The sequence below is a fragment of the Notamacropus eugenii genome, chromosome 5, assembly GCF_028372415.1.
Source record: "Notamacropus eugenii isolate mMacEug1 chromosome 5, mMacEug1.pri_v2, whole genome shotgun sequence".
NCBI lineage: Eukaryota > Metazoa > Chordata > Mammalia > Diprotodontia > Macropodidae > Notamacropus > Notamacropus eugenii.
Genome location: NC_092876.1, coordinates 300947148 through 300966769, shown reverse-complemented (window position 1 = coordinate 300966769; position 19622 = coordinate 300947148). Strand labels below are relative to the sequence as shown.

General features: G+C 36.0%; 1 protein-coding gene across 11 annotated transcripts in view; it reads right to left on the bottom strand.

The window, feature by feature from the left end:
* Positions 1–19622, bottom strand: part of NCKAP5 (NCK associated protein 5) — a 1146457-nt gene that overhangs the window by 487776 nt on the left and 639059 nt on the right. For all 11 annotated transcript variants that reach the window (XM_072613277.1, XM_072613276.1, XM_072613278.1 and 8 more), the window contains one exon: positions 4836–4969. In XM_072613277.1, coding sequence (XP_072469378.1) covers positions 4836–4969 — 134 coding nt within the window. The remainder of the gene's footprint in view (positions 1–4835; positions 4970–19622) is intronic.

Here is a 19622-nt window from a genome sequence, read left to right as displayed (position 1 = left end):
CAGTTTCCATAAAATCTTACTGAGTCAGTAATGGAAGCAGCAACCACTGAGGGAGTTCAGCAGTAAAAATCATCTCCTTTTAAGTCTCCTTGAGGCTCCGCATACAACAGACTGCACTTACTCATAGCAATCAACTGTGATATGAGAAATCCCTGTAAGCAAAGGGGTAGCTGCAAGGCAGTGAAGAACATTGCAAGAGCAGAAGGTCAGAATAGCTTTGGGGACGGGCTGCATGCCTGGGGAGTGGGGGGGGGAGAGTTTGAATTCCACTGGAGCTCAATTAGTAAAGGAACTTCACTAAATTGTTTTACTTAGCTTTGCACCAAACAGTTACGTATAGAAATAAACCACATTTAATATTTCTAGACAGCAAGTAATACACTTAACTCTATTGCATGATAGGTTGATCACTGATGTGATTTTTTTTTTTACAGAATAAAACATTTTGGTTGGCTTTGATTTGTATCTGGTATACTACTGGGTACACTGATGATGAATGATACATATATCAATTGAGAAATTATCTGCATATCAAGCAACATTAATTTGCCAGATGCCATGCTAGGCACTGAAGATACAAAATTAAAAATGAAACTGTCCCTCCCCTCAAGCAACTTATTCTTTATTATGGAGATGACACATCCACATATGAGAGCATCTGTAGATGTGGAAAGGGATAAGAACTGAACTTTGATTTCCCCAATAAGAACTCTTTGTCTACCAGTGTAGGCCTGCATCTTCTCTGAAACTGGTATTCTTAGACCAAGTGACAAACCTGGGGTCACACAGACAGTGGGAGTTAGAGACAGGATTTGAAATAAGGATTTATTGGTTTATTGGCACAGCTCTCTAACAATTAAGGCTGTGCCTTTGAAGTATATTTTGAATGCACAAAACAAATATAAGAGTTTTAGGAGTGAGGTTAGTGGCAACTGGAATGAGGAAAAGCTTCATGTAGAATTTGGAAAGGAATTCTAGGAGAGGGAGAGGAGGAGTTACTATTATTATAATCAGTGACGAGCAGAAGCAGCAGGGTGGCACAATGAAGACTCAATCTTTGAGTCAGGATGATCTAGGTTTGAGTTTCACCTATGACACATGCTAGTCATATGAACTTGGGCAAGTCACTTAATCTTGCAATTGAACCTAGGCAACTTTCAAAGACTAACTTGTAGAACAGTTGTAGATCTGCTCTGACAGCGAGGATTTCCTCTTCAAGGAACTCTTTTTACTCATGAAATAGCAGGTGTGGCATTAATACATACATATATACTTGCACATGTGTGTGTATACACAAACAGGCATATATTTATAGAAACAATAATATTCTATGATTCATCCTACCTAGATCATTTATGATTCTTAGGTGATACTGAATTACTATTAAATTATTATTTCTTATACTGCTATATAAATATCTTTGTAGAGTATATAAACCATGTGAGGGGCCAGGGATCCCAGATCTTGAAGTTACTAGAAAAAATACTGAATGACAACATGAACCAAAACAGAAAAGGCGTTTGAAACAGAATCCGATCCATGTAAACCCACGGCCCTACTTCAATATCATTTGAACTCTTTGTGTTCTCTCCCTAGTTTGGATTCTCATTTCCCTGAGGGAAGGACTTGTGAATTCTGTAGGTGACTTTTCATATGTTATCTTCCCACCCCATGTGGGAAGTACCTGGTTTGGTCCTTAGTTTCTTTCTTTATTTCAGATAATTAACTTGAACACTACAATAATCTGGACACATTCACCGAATGGTGAGATTGCAAGGCATTGTGGTGGTTTGGAAAACTCTTCTACTGATCTCTCAGTAAGAGGTTTAAGTTGTTTGACATGGTATTCCCTATATTTCTTTACCCACGGTTTGTCTCACTACCTTCTCAGTACTCTGTTGAACAGGCATTGTCAACCCTTAGAGAACACAGCTGCAATAACTACCACAATTGTACAAAAAAAGACCTGTGAAGTTCTTTGTCTGAATGTTATCTTCAATGATCATTTCAAAGTTGTCTGCTCTGATGGAGATGTACTATCTTCATGTTCTGTGATCATGAGCCTTTTATGAAGGTTTTAATTATCACAGAAGGACTGTTTAAATAAGCATCGCTAGAAAGTCTAAAAATTTAAGATTAAAATGGGAAAGGGTATCAGAAATGGTTCACTGGGTATGCTCAAATTACTGTATAATTATCTGATCTGTTACATATACTTTTTAAAAAATCTTTTACTGAATTACTCCAGTTTTTTTTAATGTAATTGGCCTTGAACTTTCCACTTTAATGAAACTCTACATAAGAAAAATTACTATATTAAAAAAGTATTTTCAAGAACAGTATGTTCAACAAGCAAGTCTCTTTTTTTCTTTTCTGAGTGTGTGATTATTTCCCCTACTAGTGAAGGCACAGGTCTTTTCTTTTGTGTACCTTAAATCTGTGTGGAATTGGAACATGATTTACAGCAGATGACCCTGTCGCATATAAAAATAATTTACTGTGCTGGGTGTCTAGGGCCCTTTAAATCAATAAAGGAACTATAGAGACATGTCAATTAGACAAGTACTGGCATGGTAAGATCTGCCCTCGCCTTGCCTATATTCTCAAAATGACAACTATTCTCAAGAAATATTTGAAGTCACCTAAAAATGCCCACATTATTTTAAGTTGCTGACATAACATGATTGTGCCCATCAAACTCAGTGAAAAATAGAATGTGGCCTTGTTTAAGTAATGGCCTGGGAGGGCTTAGACACACATTTGTTAAAGTATTGATCTCGACATTTCTATAACACCTCTCATTACCTTGGGTATACCAGGTGCTTTGACAGCATGTTAAATGATCATATTGAGTACCATGGCATAAACTAAACTTTCTAACCCAGTCCCTAAACCACGTCAACTAAGAGTGCAGATTATTGACCTAAATGAAACCAAGGCCTGATAATCTAACCCTGATCTTTGCTTCTTCTTGAACTGATTATAAGGGGCTTCAGCCATTCTGCAATAATATAGTATAATACAATCTTCACTTCCTCTTGTTACCTGAGAAAAATAGCAAGGATCTATTGATTTACAATTTCCTTGTAAGGCTTTAAAACAGCTCCTCATACACTGTCATTAGAAATACTCTCAAGAGAGGGAATGAAACGGGTTTTACAGGTGGTAAAGATGAGACATGGAAGGGTAAGGTAACACAATAGGAGGCAGACAAAGAATCCAATCCAAGTCTGTTAAATCTCAGGAAAGTTTGTATTCTCTTTTTAAGGTAAGAAATACAAGCAGTATATTGTAAGATAAAGCACACAGGGTTTAGACTAAGAAGTCTGGAGTTCAGATCCTGTTTCTAGCAAGCATTATGTGTTTGATTTTTCATATGACACTTTCTTTACCTTTCTAGGACTTTCATTTGATCGCTGGTAAAATTAGCAGATTAGAGCTATTATGGCATAGTGAGTATAGCACTGGACATGGAGTCAAAAAGACCTCAGCTTGAATCCTGTCTTGGACAACTACTAGATGTGTGACACAGGTCAAGTCACCGAAACTCTCCAAGCCTTAGTTTCCCCATGTTTAAAACTGCTAAGATTTCTTCTATCTCTAATTCTACAATATTTATAAGAGGGTTGCTACAATGGATGCCATATCCTAGACCTTTCTGCCATGCAAGTTTTTTTTTTTTCTTAAAAGGTGTCAAAATCATCCCCAAGACTTTTTTTTCCTGGCTAATTTCCCTCCCTCTTTCCAAAATATTGAAACCATCATGAAGACTTCATTGGATAGAGAACTAAAGGCTCAGGATCATCATTTCCTGGTTACCTGAGTAGAACCAGACAAAAGAAATTCTCTCTCTCTCTCTCTCTCTCCCGATCAGGAGACCTTCAATTACCTGAAACCACATGATAACCTCAATGAATATCCCTGATGAAGATCCTTCCCCTGTTAGGACTCAATGTCTCCTTTTGTTAACTGCTGAATTGCCTACAAGTATCTCACATTACAGCAATATCAATTCTCATCTACCAGTCACACCCAATCCAAAATACTTTAGACAGTCTCTAAAGTCCCTTCCATCCCTGTAACTTGATTCCCTTCAATCCATGACTTTCATCTTGTCCTCCCTCAGTCATCTGTTATCAAGGATGGGAAGCCTTACTTTTTTTATGACAAGAGAATGAAAGATAAAACATAGTTAAATATTCAAGACACTTTCAAATTAATGTTATCTCTTATAAAGAGGGCAACTCTGCGATGTTCTTTCCCTCTCCTACAGAAATTAGTCTTCTATGCTTTGAATAATGGACCTCCCAAAATGAGAGGACCTATTCTTTCACACCTTATCTAGACTATGATATCATGCCCAAACTGCTATCTTCATACATACAATGTATACATACATACATATAATACATACATACAATCTTCATACGTACAATCTTGCAGAATTTGGAGACTGCTCAAACAAAAAACATCAGATGAGGCAAAATCAGTTAGCATCAGTGAAGTAACAGGCTCTATATTTGAATTATAACTTTAAAGCCTAGGTCAAATGCTACTGAATGATACTAGAAGGATGGTCTTAAGTAGCCAGAGCAACAGAGGGGTGGATACCAAAAAAAACTATCCTGGTAAGAAATGATCTTCAATGAAATAAGCAATTTCATAATTTCATATATTGATAAATTCATAACTTCATAACAGTATATGCAGTTATAAACATAATTCAAATGACCCATTTCACTGGGAACACGTTTCATTCCTTCTCCCTCAAATTTGTCACCTCATAGACCAGACACCTTGTGATATGATCTATCCAGACTGTGCATGAAGCATACCTTGAAAACTGCTGCTGCAGGCCACGCATTTGAACTCTGCTTCGCTCAGACTCCAATGTCACCTCACGTAAACGTTTTTCACTTTGAAGTCTTAAGTGTCTTTCTTCCTCCAATTCATGTATCAGCTTCTCATGCTGGAATGGTACAAAAGAAAGGGTTTTAAATGATGAAGAATTTCTTGAGACATATGGCAAAGTGAGACAATATATGTCACTGAACAACAATCACACATCAAATTTATCAGTTATTAAAGTGACATTTGTAAATGGTTTAGAATTGTATAACTTTTAGATGCTTCTAGAAGTGGATCTAGATGGACAGCTTCAGGTCTGGTGGTACCCCATAAAATATGAAGAGAACTTCCACTTAATTTGGCCTAAGAAGGATTTATTGAACCACATGAACAAGTATTACAGAGGATTTATAATGTGTACCAGGGGAGGGAGTATTGAACCAAATGTTTAAGAACGTGAAAAAGTGTTGACTCAGCAAACTAAAATCTGGAGAGCAAAATTTGCCAATGATTTCATAATATTGATACATGGATTAGCATGGAATATTATTGTCAAAAAATTACTGAACACACTCAACACCTCTTACGCTTGCTCAGCATTTCTACATTTAAAAAGGAAGATTACTCATTATTACATATGGACCAGTTAATTCAGCTGGCTAGTCTACAATGCTAATGAGATATGAGTCCTAGATTAAATCTTTCTAAGGTCCATTAAGGTTAATACAGAGAAAATAATGAATTACATAACCACACATTATATAAATAAGTCTAGCTCTCTGTATCACCCTGCAGAAGAGTGCCAGGGGTTACAAGAGGAATTAGGAAAAATATGAATGATTCAACATAAATCTATCCATACAATAAAAAAAAAACAAACCAGCACACTGTTTTTCTGTGTTGAATGGTGATTTAGTAATGTCACCTTCCTTTGTGAAGGGCAGTGAATTGATATCACTTTGAGTTTTAGTAAGTGAAGCAGTCTTATTTCACATTATGCATGGCAAAGATGTAACAACTAACTATGAACATTGAGCTTAGCGTCAGAAGTCTTATTTCTGATGTTGGTTGTGTGACCACAGCTAATTTGCTTAATCTATTTATGCTCCAGTTTCTTCATCTGTAAAAAAGATGATAGTATTAGCACTATCTCATAAGATTATTGACTAAAAAAAGCACTTGGAGACCTTAAATCACTATACATGGTGTCCCAAAAGACTTAGTATTAATTTTAAGATAATAAAGCATATGAAAGCTATTACAAGTTAAAATAGCACTGACTTCTGCCATACCCTGTATATTGTTATTTTTTTCTAAGATGGTCCCTTGCCTTTTGAACGTGACACTCAGGCATTTCCACTGCTGCTCCTTGTTCACAGCATTCCTGCTTGGTGTGACTTCTCATCCAAATCCTCCAAGAATAAGTACAAATTCTACTTCTTTCATAAGTCCTCCTTTATATCATGGTTGAAAAGGATTTCTCTTTCCTCTGTACTCTACTAACACTTTCTGTTTATAATACTCTTCAGTGACACCTAATTTACGTCTTTAAGAATCTTTTTTTAAAGTTTATGTCTTAGATTGCAAGTTTTTGACAGCCAGTGTTTCATTCTTCCCTCTATAACTTAAGCTACTTTGCCAAAGTGTCTTTTATATAGTGGATGTTCAAAATACATTTGTAGGTCTGACTCAGTTCTTTCCCTAACCCATACCTCCCACTCACATGCTCATCCTTCAAATGCAGCAGCATCTTTTCACATTCACTACTTCTATCACAAACAGAGTAAGAGGGTCACATTTACCTCCTGTTACTTATAAGTTTTGGTTTAATAAAAAAAACCGGAAAAGAAAGATGTAAAAAAGATTAGAATTTTAAGAACTCCAATAGCTAATATGTGGATTTCACTTCTCAGTGCTGCCCTGTTCCATTCCCATTAGTCCAGAACATAAAGTCTTTGATACACACACAGACATACTCAATGGCATTTACTAACAAATAATTTTTATGGTCATCATGTGGCTATAGTGGGACAGGTAGCAAAAGGCAGATAATCAACCAAGTCAAATCCAAATCTTATAAATGAGAGAGAACCCAGCACAAGAAGTAGTATAGACATTTTTTGATAGTAAAATGTAGCATACAGATCTACTCAGTACGTACAGTACAAAGACCTTTCCTTCCAAACTGATTCAAATTCTAAATGACTAACATACTCCAACAGGAAAGTAATTTCTGTTCAATTATTTAATGATAATTCAAAATATACAAGTATTGTAAACAAACTACATCAGGGCACATTGAGGATTATAGGATTTGTTGAGACCATAAAAGCCAAGGAAATTATCTAAAGCAGGTTCCCTGAAAATTTTGGCAGATTTCCTGTCATCATGACAATTGGCTGATAATCCATGAAATCACCTACTTTTTCCTTCCATCTTCTAGAGTTTATTTCCAAAACATAAGCCATGACTTAAAACCCAAGTGAAGTACTAATTGCTTCACCAAAATGGTGCTAGTCAAAAGGGCAGACAAATTCTGAATAATTGCAATGACTGATTTTGTTCCTAGGGAACAGATGATACAGCACATTTCCCTGCTCTTAGTAGACAAGGGGACTGGGGATGTGCAATGTCACATAAACTGTCAGACACGGTCAATTTGTTTAAATGCTTTTCTTTGCTAATAGGGAAAATTGGAAGAGGTAGCGTTTCAAAAAACTTCTTGTGTTAGAAAACAAAATGTGTCAGTCAATCAGCAACAATTAAGGTATTTAATAGATGCCAGAGAATCTACTGGGTACTATAGGGTCAAAGAAGGCAGAGAAAGAGTCCTTACCCTCAGAATCTTACATGCCAATTAGACGAGACAACATGAATGCACATGGGTACATATGTTTACAAAACACATGTAGCAATAAAACTTTTTTAAACATGGTATTTGCAGAAGTAAAATCATGATATTAAATTATATTCTCTATTCTATCTAGAATGCAATTTATGAGAAATAAAGGGAATATGTATGTATGTGCGTATATACTTGATTATTGATGGATTAATTTGTAGTCATTATTTATTAATTGTTATTATTTATATTATTAATTTATAATTATTATAAATTATATTTATTATTTTAAATTATTTATTAATTTATATTATTATTAATTTATTACTATTACTCTATTAATTTATAACCATAATGCTCTAAAGAGAAAAGTAAAACATGTCATAGACATCTGGATTGTATTTTTCAAAAGGTTATATTTCTTTCATGATCTCTCAATAAGGAGAAGCATTGGGCTTAAAGAGACAACCTTAAAATGATTCATTTACATTCCACACCTACAATATCCCCACTATACTTGCCAAGATAACAACTTAGCTTCTTCCTTCAATTGTCTTTCCCCTCTTGGATTCCTATATCCCTAAGCTATATGTATGGATATTGTCCAATGGGCTGTTTCCATGAGGTGACAGGAAAGTAATGTTTGTAGAAAGAACTCATCACAATCTTAAGGCTAACTTGGGTTAACTTATCATTGTATCCTTTCTAAGCATTTATTTCCACGTTTGATTACAAAGGCTGGTTTGAGGTATTTTCTGGTCAAAAGCCCCCTACCACTGGATATTTCCCATTCTATGCTGGTGTTAAAAAATACATATTTTATTGAGGCCTTTTGCCTAGTGTCAGTAATTTTCCAGTATTCATTTTTATACCAAAGTAATTTCCCTTAAGTGAAGAACTGACTATTTTACTATCATATCCAGCTAACTCCTGTGGCTTCTCATTGTCTCTAGGATAAACTGTAACCTACTCTATTTAGTTCTGCAAAGACCTATATACAGTCTGATCTTAACCTATTTTTTCCCAACATCACTGGATATTACTCTCCTTTCAATACTTCAGATCTAACCAAATTGGCCTTTTCTTTGTTCCTACCATGTAATACTCCAGTTCCCATCTCTGTCTCTTACTATTGGCTGATCCACATCTTTGGAATGCATTCCATTCTTATCTCTGCTTCACCAAATCTTTCTTTTCCTTTAAGATTCTGCTCAGGAAGCATGTTTTGCATGAACACTGAATTGCTAGTACCCTCCTTTAAAACTTCCTTTAAAAGAACTACTTATATATACTTGTATTTCTTAACTTTACATTTATTCTTAATAATTAGTAAATAAACATTGTTTACTATGAACCAAGCACTATGCTGTGCTAAGAATTAGAGATACAATGAAAAGCAAAAGACAATCACTCCTAACAAGGAGCTCCCCATCGAATGGGGCAGACAAGACATAAACAAACCATTCAGGAAATAAACTGGAAATAATCCACAGAAGGATGTAGAGTTACGAGGGATGAATTTGAGTGCATATACACACATATGTATATAATATACACATATGTCTATATTATATACATATATATGTAAACACACATACACGTACATATTTCTATTTACTTATCTCTTCCATAAGGACATAGACAATTCAGAGGAGGAATTGTTACCATTCTTTGTACTTTTATCCCTGCACTTAGTAGGTGCTTTAGAAAAAACCTGATTAATTGATTTAATCTTCACCAAAACCTCTCATATGAAAGAAAAAGTTAGGTAAAACCAATTAAGCAACCATGCCTGTAAGGGTGCACAATACTTTATCCATAATCCTATATTTCTCTATTAAGAGGATGTGCGATTGATAATTCTCCAATGCTTTAACTTTTCACTGATCTGCATGTCATGTAAAAGATCTGTGATTTCATTGGTAAGGATATTCTATCTCCTGTAGATTATAAACTACCAGTCCCTTAGCATAGCTGCCCATAACTTTCTGATTTTGCAAAAAATCAGCAAAAAAAGTTGACCAAATCCCCATATTTGTATATTTATTTATAAACTACATACATGTAATTTTTCTTTTAAATAGTGTTTTATTTTTTCCAATTTAACGTTCTTACTTTATGAAATTTTGAGTTCCAAATTTTCTCCCTCCTCTCTATGAAGGTAAGCAATTTTACATACGTTACATATACACAATCTACACGTAATATTTTGTAACAATTATATATCATAAAGCTTAATAGAAATTTTTTAAAATGAGATAAAGATAAAATAATATTTGCTTCTCAAGTGAACAGGGAATAAAGAGTATTTATGGAATAAGAGAGTGATGTAGTCAGCATGAGCTTGAGGAAAATCATAGAGATAGCTGTGCGGAGAATGGATCAGAAAGGACAGAAACTTGAGGAAGAGGTTCAATGAGAAGGCTATTAGTTTATGTAAAAGATTATGAGACCCTGAACTAGGGTTGTGGCTGCATCAGTAGTGAGGAGAGATAACAGGGAGAATAATGGGAGACATGTAGAGGTAGAAATAATTTGGGTCAAATGATTGGATATGTAGGATAAGAAAGAATGAGGAGTAGGTAAAGGTGACATTGAGGTTGTGAATATGAACAATGGTGGTGCTTCAACAGTAATGTGAAACTTCATCCACGTGTGTTCATCCTATTCTATTCAAAAAGGAAAGATGTCAAATAGGATTCTTTCTAACTGGACATAGACTCAAAGAGTGGAATTACATTAAAAAAAAAATCATCTGAGTGGGAGAGGAACCTTCCAAGATGCCATTGTGTGTCTTCAGTGTTGGTTAGGATGCACTTACAGACACAGTTATATTTAATCACTCTCTCTATTGACTGCCTCCAAACTGCCTCCAAACAATTCCAAGTCTCCTCCATCATCTGCCCATTCCTGTTCGTTACCATTCCATATCACTCTACTTTATGTCATTAAACTCTTTGCAAAGGTCATCTACAACCAAGATTTTCATTTTCTTTCCTCTCACTAATTCTTTATTCTCCATAGTGGGACTTCTGAACTCAGCATTTGACCAAAACTAAATTGCCAGATCTAACTGCTTTTCTCAGTCTTCCTCCTTCCTGACCTGTCTGCAGCCTTTCGTATGGATGATCAATCTCTTCTTATTGATAATCTCCTGTCTTGGTCTTCATGGCTCTACTCTCTCTTAGATATCCTCCTAACTCCATGACTGCTCCTTGTTAGAAGCCTTTGCTAGATCTCTGTTCATATCCTAACTGCTAACCCTGGGTATTCCCCAGGGCTCTGTCCTATATCTTCCTAACTCCATTCATGCTATTCCAGTTAGTGATCTCATCAGTTCTGATGGATTTGATTGATCATTTCTAGGATTAATGATATATTTTCTATGATAATTCTATGCTAATGACTGTCAAATCTACTTTTCCAGCTAACCCTCTCCCAATCTCCAAAATTCATCTTACACGTCCCAAATGTCTTTTACATATCCCAAACCAGATGTCCTTTAGATATTTAAACTCAATATATCCAGAACTAACTTTCCCCTCAAACCAGCCCTCTTCCTAACTTCCCTATTAAGTTCAAGGGCACCACTATCCTTCCAGGCACCCAAGCTTACAAGCAGGTGTCATCCTCATTCTTTTGCAATCTCCCCCCACCCCATATCTAACCTGTTGTCAAAGAGACCTTTGTAATGTCTCTTTTATATGTCCCCTTCATTCCTCCAACACTGCCACTGCCCTTGCACAGGTTTTTAACATCTCATGTCTGGACTACTGCACTAGCATTTCAGTTGGCCCTCCTGTCTTAAATATTTTTCTCATTCTAGTCCATTCTCATCACAGCTGTCACATGGATTTCCTTAAGCAAAGGTTTGACCAAATCAGACCTTTCTCCCACTCAGTAAACTCCAGGGTCCCTATCACTGCCAGTATCAAATATAAAATTCTGTGTTTTGCATTCAAAGCACATCATAATCTGATCTCCTATCTTTACTTTTCTTAAAACTCACTTACTTCCATAGATTCTGAGATCCAATGACACTGGCCATGCTGTTTCTCACACACAATAACACAAATCCTGACAGTCATTTTCCCTGGCTATTCTTCAAACCTGGAATTCTCTCTCTCTCTTCAACTCCACCCACAGCTTTCCTGGAGTCTTTCAAGTCCCAGCTAAAACTTTACCTTCTACAAGATCTTTCATGATCCTCCTTAATATCAATTTCTTCCCTTTTTACGATCTCCAAGTTGTTCTGTGCATAGCTCGTTGGTACATAGTTACTTGCACATTGTTCCCCTCTTAGATTGTGAGCTCCTTGGTGGGCAGGAACTATTTTTTTTAACCTTTCTTTACCTTGCCAGCACTTAGCACAATGCCTGGCACACAACAGGTACTTAATGAATGCATGCTGACTAATTGGCTGCTGCTATAAGCCTCTCTGAACTTATCTAAGCTATCCTTTGTATAACAAACAAGGTTCTTGCTGGGTCCATGCTCTTAAAAATTTTTTTTAAATGTTAGATTTGGAAAGGATTTTGGAGATAATCAAATTCCACCTCTTATTTTGAATACAAGGAAACTGAGGCTCAGGGAAAAAAAATGATTTTGTTTATGGTCACAAAGGGTATAAATGGAAGAAATCAAGTTTGAACTCAGGTTTCTTGATTCCAGATCTAATGAGAGTTCTACTATAACTCCAGAAAGAATATACCTAAGTCATTACAAAATAAATCACTCCTATATGCTTCAACATCTCCAGTATAGTAGACTCTATAATGTCTGTGTCAATATATACTCTTTTTGCCTAAGGACCCTCCGCCATTTTTTGTCTTTCCTTTTCTGTAAGTTAAATTGCTTCATAAACTTATTTCTTAATGTCCTCTTCTTAACAGGAATATAAAATAGCACGTGCCCTTCCTTTTCCCACCATTTCCCAGAGTTCTGCTTGAGAAGAGCATTGGGGGACTGGAATAATCCATCTCAGAGTTATATATTAATTTTCAGTGGTTTTAAAGGTAAGAAAGCAAACTTTTTATAAAGTTTCATTAAGCCAACATATTATAAGAATTTGCCTTTACCAGTCATTGCATACTGAATAAAAAATGTTGCATATCTATAATTTAAAGAAGCAAAAAAATTGTCATTTTACTAGTTTGAATTTCAAAGTATATACTATAATGCAACAGCCAGGCTAATTTAATCATAAATGTGACTTACATCACATTCATCACTGTGAGACATTCAAAAGGCCATTATATTTTATTTCCACCACCATTTGACTTTATTTTAAATGGATAGCTCTGCATGCCTTGCACCAAAGGCTAATTGAAAACTTTCAAAGCATTAATATATTATTTTGCAATGCCATGGGTATAATGACTCACTTCCAGCCCAGGTTCTAATTGTATTGGATTATTCTGAAAGCATCAGCGTGAGAGAGCATTGGGCAAGCCAATTAAAAAGTGACCAAGCAACTTAGTTCTTGGTTTCCCCCTTTTCAAAGCTTAGCTTCTGTCTCAAGTGCCCACAGATAAAGAGAACTGCACATCATAATGTTAACAATATTGCATGTCTGTTTTGCAAATACAGTAGATGTGACAGATAGATTTGTGGTCTGACATATTATTTTGATGTCTCTTGTAGCTGATTTTAGGGCTTGAGATACATATGCAAAAAAGGAAGAAAAGAGGAATTCCCCAAATGGTTCTGACATCAAATCACAAAAATTTTCAAATATTAAGCAAAAAAGCAGATATGATTATTTGTTCTGGTACTGCCACTATAAATCTCATTGCATAACAATTTATAACCACTAAAATGCAGAGAATGAATATGTGAGTTTTCCAAAGTTGGGGGGGAGGAGGCTTAAAGACAGCAATAAATAAGCAAGTATCATGAGGGAAGGCTACAGAAGATTAAAGAATATTTCTATACACTACAGCAGAGTACAAAGTTATGTGGAGAATACACAGAACCCCTACAACAGCTATCATATAAGTACATGGAATATGGAATTCTGAGTTGAACAGATCTATATTGTAATAATTTAATGATATGGAAATAAAACAAACTAGCAGGATATGCTTATTATTTTAGTATTTTTCCATCTCCGTTCCTTCACTAAATTACAAACTGAAATTCTTTAATCTCAATTCTGACAATACATTGCCTCCAAGACCTAATACATAGTGAACTACATTAAGTAAATATATTTGGATCTATCTCAATCATATTATTTCCCCCAAAGTCCAGAACTGTGACCAAAACAGAAAACAAATTTTATTCCTTCAGAGATCCACAAACTAAGCATATATCAACAGTAACATTAAACTGCAACTTTTTATAATTGTTTATCTCCTCAAAAGAACTATGCATTTTTATATCAATTTTATAGCAAATCAGCATAAAATAAATCTAAATTGATCTATTACTGCTAATTACAGCCTCATTTCAATTTTTTATGCAGATTTCAGTATTTTACTTAACCCCTCCCCCCATCATGGGGCTACCGACATTAATCTTCCTATTAGTTATGGAAGATTGGACTGTGCTGGAAACAAAGGATCACATAGGAACTTCTGGAGTTGATAAAAATAAGTCAATGTTGTAGGCAACAGCAGCAGAATATAAATCAGAATAAAGATTGGAGGATACAGACAACTATGTGTGTCTCAACAGTACTGATAATATCATCCACAAGAGGCAAAGCTTTCACTGAAACAAAAAAAAGCAGCATACTTAAAAATGGAGAGAAAAAAAGAGAGAGGAAAGAAAGAGGAAAGCAATTGGTGGGAAAAATAAATTGGTAAAAAGAGACGTGCAGAAAATCAGATAACTAAACAGACCGACAACCTGACACCGCTCAGTATATACACAGACTTTGAAAGTGAATGCTGGGTTACAGGAAAAGTTACACTGGTGAATCACTTTCTCCTATATAGTGATCTTCTGTATGCAAAGATTATGTACATATTTATTACTTAGTAGAGGAAGACAGATATGAGCTTTACGGGATAAACATTTTAGGGCAGATTGTGCAGAAAAGCATGACAGAACTGAGGCTTGACATATCAGGATTGATGTGAATTGTAAAGGCACGTTCAGAATAAACATAATAGTCTATCTGCATTCCTAACAAGAAAGAAACAAAGGGAGACAGGACGCAGTTTGTTAGTAGCCAAGGATTAGGATAATTTATTTACCAGAGAAAAAGAAAAGCAATATTATGGTACCATAGAAATTCAGGAATACAAATTTAAAAATCAAGGACCAGGAGATGTAGTATAGAACACTTCACAATGGGGAAAGGCAAAGAGAGGAGTGATATACTATAACAAATCTGCATTTTTCACTAATTGAAGATTTTCATCATTTTCATTATCACCTTTTATTAAATGCCTACTTTATATTGTGGAAAGACACAAGAGGCCTGGTTCTTACCAAACCAGTAACGAGATGAGTGATTTTGGACAGACAAATTACATGGCTTTTTAAGGTTTGTAAATACTTTACACTGATTTTCCCATTTGAAACATTTTTACTTGCTGTCTCTTGTGTGTTTTATATCGCAAAGACTTCAATATCATTCCTTTTCCTCATGGCCAGAGAACTATCCCATTTGACAAATAACACTTTCTCTCTTTAGTTATTTTAGCTTTATCTGTGTTAAGGCAACTATTCCAGTAACTTTCTTCTCTTTATCCTCAAACCACACATCCCATTTTTCACTCACTTCCCAATCTCTGAAGTTTTGCTTAGCTTATCAATTCTTTTTTTTTCTTCCTTTCACCTAGCTATGCAATTCTTATCCTCTTTTTTTTTTCTCATTAAGTAGTGAGGTAAACTCCCTCTTCCTTTTTCCCCTTTCAACTTGTTTTCCTTTGGTTTTCTTTTAATTTTGTTTTCTGTTCTTTCAAAAATGTCATTCTCTTCATTATTTTTCTTCTCTTTCTAGCCATTCTTAGGCTTTCAATATTTGCTTCGTGGTTCTTATACTTCTTTATTATATCTCTAGGCTCCGTATCATCATGAAATTTAAGATTCTAAGTTCCTTATTTGGTTTCTTCTTTTTCTAAAGGGTTTCTAGGTTATTGTCTTGAGGATCTTATACCCATCTTTCCATTTTCTGTTATCTCTTTCTCTTAGAAATACCAGCTGGGGACAGAGCCAAGATGGTGGAGTGAGAGCAACGACTCACCTAAGCTCTTAGACAAACTCCTTCAGATACCTCTAAAAGGAGAATCTGACCAAATTTTGGAGGTGCAGAATCCAACAGCAGACAGACTGCGGCAGATTCAAAGCCCAGGACAGACTAGAAGGTCCATGGGAAGGATCTATTCCACGGGGGGGGGGAGTGCACAGTGCAGCACATCCAGCACAGCAGAGCAGGAAGGCCCTGGGAAACCTGAGACAGCAGCAGGCAGAACCAGCAGAGCCACAGCCCAGGGTGAGAGACCAGCAGAGCTGAGTGAGTGACAGCTGCTGAGCATCAGATATCAGCCCAGCAGCTCCTGAGACTTTCAGCCCACAGATTAAACGTATATAATTCACCTACTTGAACTTCTGGGAGCCAGGATGGTGGAGTGATCAGTAAATGCTCTCTCCTCCCCCCTTGATGACCTTGAAAGAACCATAAAATATTTCCGCAGAAAAATCCTGGATCAGCGGGACCAGCAGAGGGGGCAAATAGTCTCATAACACCTGAAGATAGGAAAATAGCTAAGGGGGATTCCTCCTACTGTGGCAGGGGCAAACAGGAAGGAGAGGGGCCCCAGGGTGGTGGATACTCGCACTAGTACCCAGGCAAGCCTCAGCGCCAGGAGAGGAGCCCCAGGAGGGGTGTAAACTCCCACTAGGATCTAGGTATGCCTCAGCACTTCAAGGGAAATGGGAAGACAATAGGGCAGCTGGAATCACCATCCCCTGAGCTTGCCTTTGCCTCAGTTACGCTGAGGAGATCTCCCGTGACCAGACCACCCCTCCCCCACACTTAACAAGCTAACCCCAGGGCTGATCTGGGAAACACAAAACAAAAACCTGCTCTTAGCTTTTTCACACAAGTCAGTTCAACACCAAGTTCTGCAGTTTCTAACTGAAAGAACCAGAAGCCACAATACACAATTGCCATCATGAACAAGAAAAAGCAAAAGAAGGGTGAAAAAAACCATAGAATCTTTCTATGGGGTCAAGGACCAAAACACAAATACCAAAGAGGTCAGTAGTGAGACTGTACTTCCATCTGAAACTTCAGAAGGGACTATGAACTGCTTGCATGCACAAACAGCTCTCCTGGAACAGCTGAAGAAGGAAATGGAAGAAAAACTGACCAATGATTTTAAAAGCATAAAAAAAGAATTCACTGATGAGAATATCTCTATCAAAAGGAAAATTGAACAAATAGAAAAGGAAGTACAAAAATTAACTGGAGAAAAGAACTCCTTAAAAGGAACAATTGGACAGATGGAAAAGGAAGCACAAAGCCCAACTGGAAAAATGGACAAATGGAAAAGGAAGTACAAAAATTAACTGGAGAAAATAATTCCTTAAAAGGAATAATTGGACAGATGGAAAAGGAGATGCAAAAGTTAACTGAAGGAAACAATTTGATAAAGATTAGAATTGGGCAAGTAGAAACTAATGACTCTATGAGACAGCAAGAATCAGTCAAACAAAATCTAAAGAATGAAAAGACAGAAGAAAATGTAAAATATCTAAATGGAAAAACAATTGACCTGGAACATAGATCCAGGAGAGAAAATTTAAGAATTATTGGCCTGCCAGAAAGCCACGATGAAAAAAAGAGTCTGGACAACATCTTCCAGGAAATCATCAAGGAAAATTGCCCAGAAGTGCTAGATCCAGAAGGCAAAATAGTCATTGAAAGAATCCACTGTTCACCTCCCGAAAGGGATCCCAAACTCAAAACCCGAAGAAATATCGTTGCCAAATTCCAGAACTATCAAGTGAAGGAGAAAATACTACCAGCAGCCAGAAAGAAACCATTCAAATGTGGAGGAGCTACAATGAGGATCACACAGGACCTTGCAGCTTCTACATTAAAAGGTCGAAGGAATTGGAATCCAATATTCCGTAAGGCAAAGAAGTTGGGACTACAACCAAGGATCAACTACCCAGCAAAGTTCAGCATACCATTTCAGGCAAGGAGATGGTCATTCAATGAAGTAAGGGATTTCCAGACCTTCCTGACAAAAACACCAGAACTTAATCAAAAATTCAATCTTCAAACACAGGTATCAAGAGAGGCATAAAAAGGTGAATGGGGGGGGGAGGAACAAACAAACAAACAAAAAAACTTGTTACTCAATTTGGGCAAACTGTTTATCTCCCTATAAGGGAAGATGATACCTGTTAATCTTGAGAATTGTGCATCTATTATGAAATATAAAAGGGATATACATAGAGGGAACAGGTATAAAGTAAATGATGTCATGTTAAAAATATGATTTAAGTATGCAAAGGGATTGCAACAGGAGGTGTGAAAAGGAGGAAGCAGAAAATGCTAAATTACATCACAGGAAGAAGTACAAAATTAGAGTAGAGGGAAAGAGGGGAGGGTACTCTCATCTGATTTGGCTCAAGGAGGGAACAATAAACTTCAGTATAAAAGTATATAATAATTAAGTATATAATCCTAACTAGCTCTATTGGCAGTAGGAGGGGAAGGGGGAAGAAAGGGGAGGGAAGCTAAAAGGGAGGGAAGAAGCAGTACGTGTATATCTTTGAATGCCTACATAAATAAAATAGAGAAAGAGGAGATCAACGACTTGGGCATGCAGCTGAAAAAGCTAGAAAAAGAACAAACTGAAAATCCCCAAGTAAATACCAAATCAGAAATACTGAAAACCAAAGGAGAGATTAATAAAATTGAAATTAAGAAAACTACTGAATTAATAAATAAAACCAATAGTTGGTTTTATGAAAAAACTAAAATTGACAAACCTTTGGTCAATTTGATTAAAAAAAAAGAAAGAAGAAAATCAAATTACTAATATTAAAAATGAAAGGGGTGAATTCACCTCCAATGAGGATGAAATTAAAGGTATAATTAGAAATTACTTTGCCCAACTTTATGCCCACAAATTCGATAACCTAAATGAGATGGATGAGTATTTTAAAAAATACAAATTGCCCAGATTAACAGAAGAGGAAGTTGAATACTTAAACAATCCCATCTCAGAAAAAGAAATTGAACAAGCCATCAACGAACTCCCTAGGAAACAATCTCCAGGGCCAGATAGATTGACAAGTGAATTGTATCAAGCATTTAAAGAACAGTTAATTCTAATACTATATAGACTATCTGGGAAAATAGGGGAAGAAGGAGTAATCACAAATTCTTTTTTATGATACCAATATGGTTTTGATACCTAAACCAGGGAGGCACAAAACAGAGAAAGAAAATTATAGACCACTTTCTCTAATGAATATAGATGCAAAAATTTTAAATAAGACTTTAGCAAAAAGAATACAGCATCTTATCATGAGAATAATACATTATGATCAGGTAGGATCCATACCAGGAACGCAGGGCTGGTTCAATATTAGGAAAACTATTAACATTATCGATCATATCAACAAAAAAACTAACAAAACCCACATGATTATCTCAATAGATGCAGAAAAAGCTTTTGACAAAATACAACACCCATTCTTATTAAAAACACTAGAGAATATAGGAATAAAGGGAACTTTCCATAAAATAACAAGCAGTATCTACCTAAAACCTTCAGCAAGCATTATATGCAATGGAGATAAGCTAGATGCATTTCCAATAAGATCAGGGGTGAAACAAGTATGTCCATCATCACCACTATTATTCAATATGGTACTCGAAATGTTAGCTGTAGCAATTGGACAAGATAAAGAAATTGAAGGAATAAGAATAGGCAAAGAAGAAACTAAATTATCACTC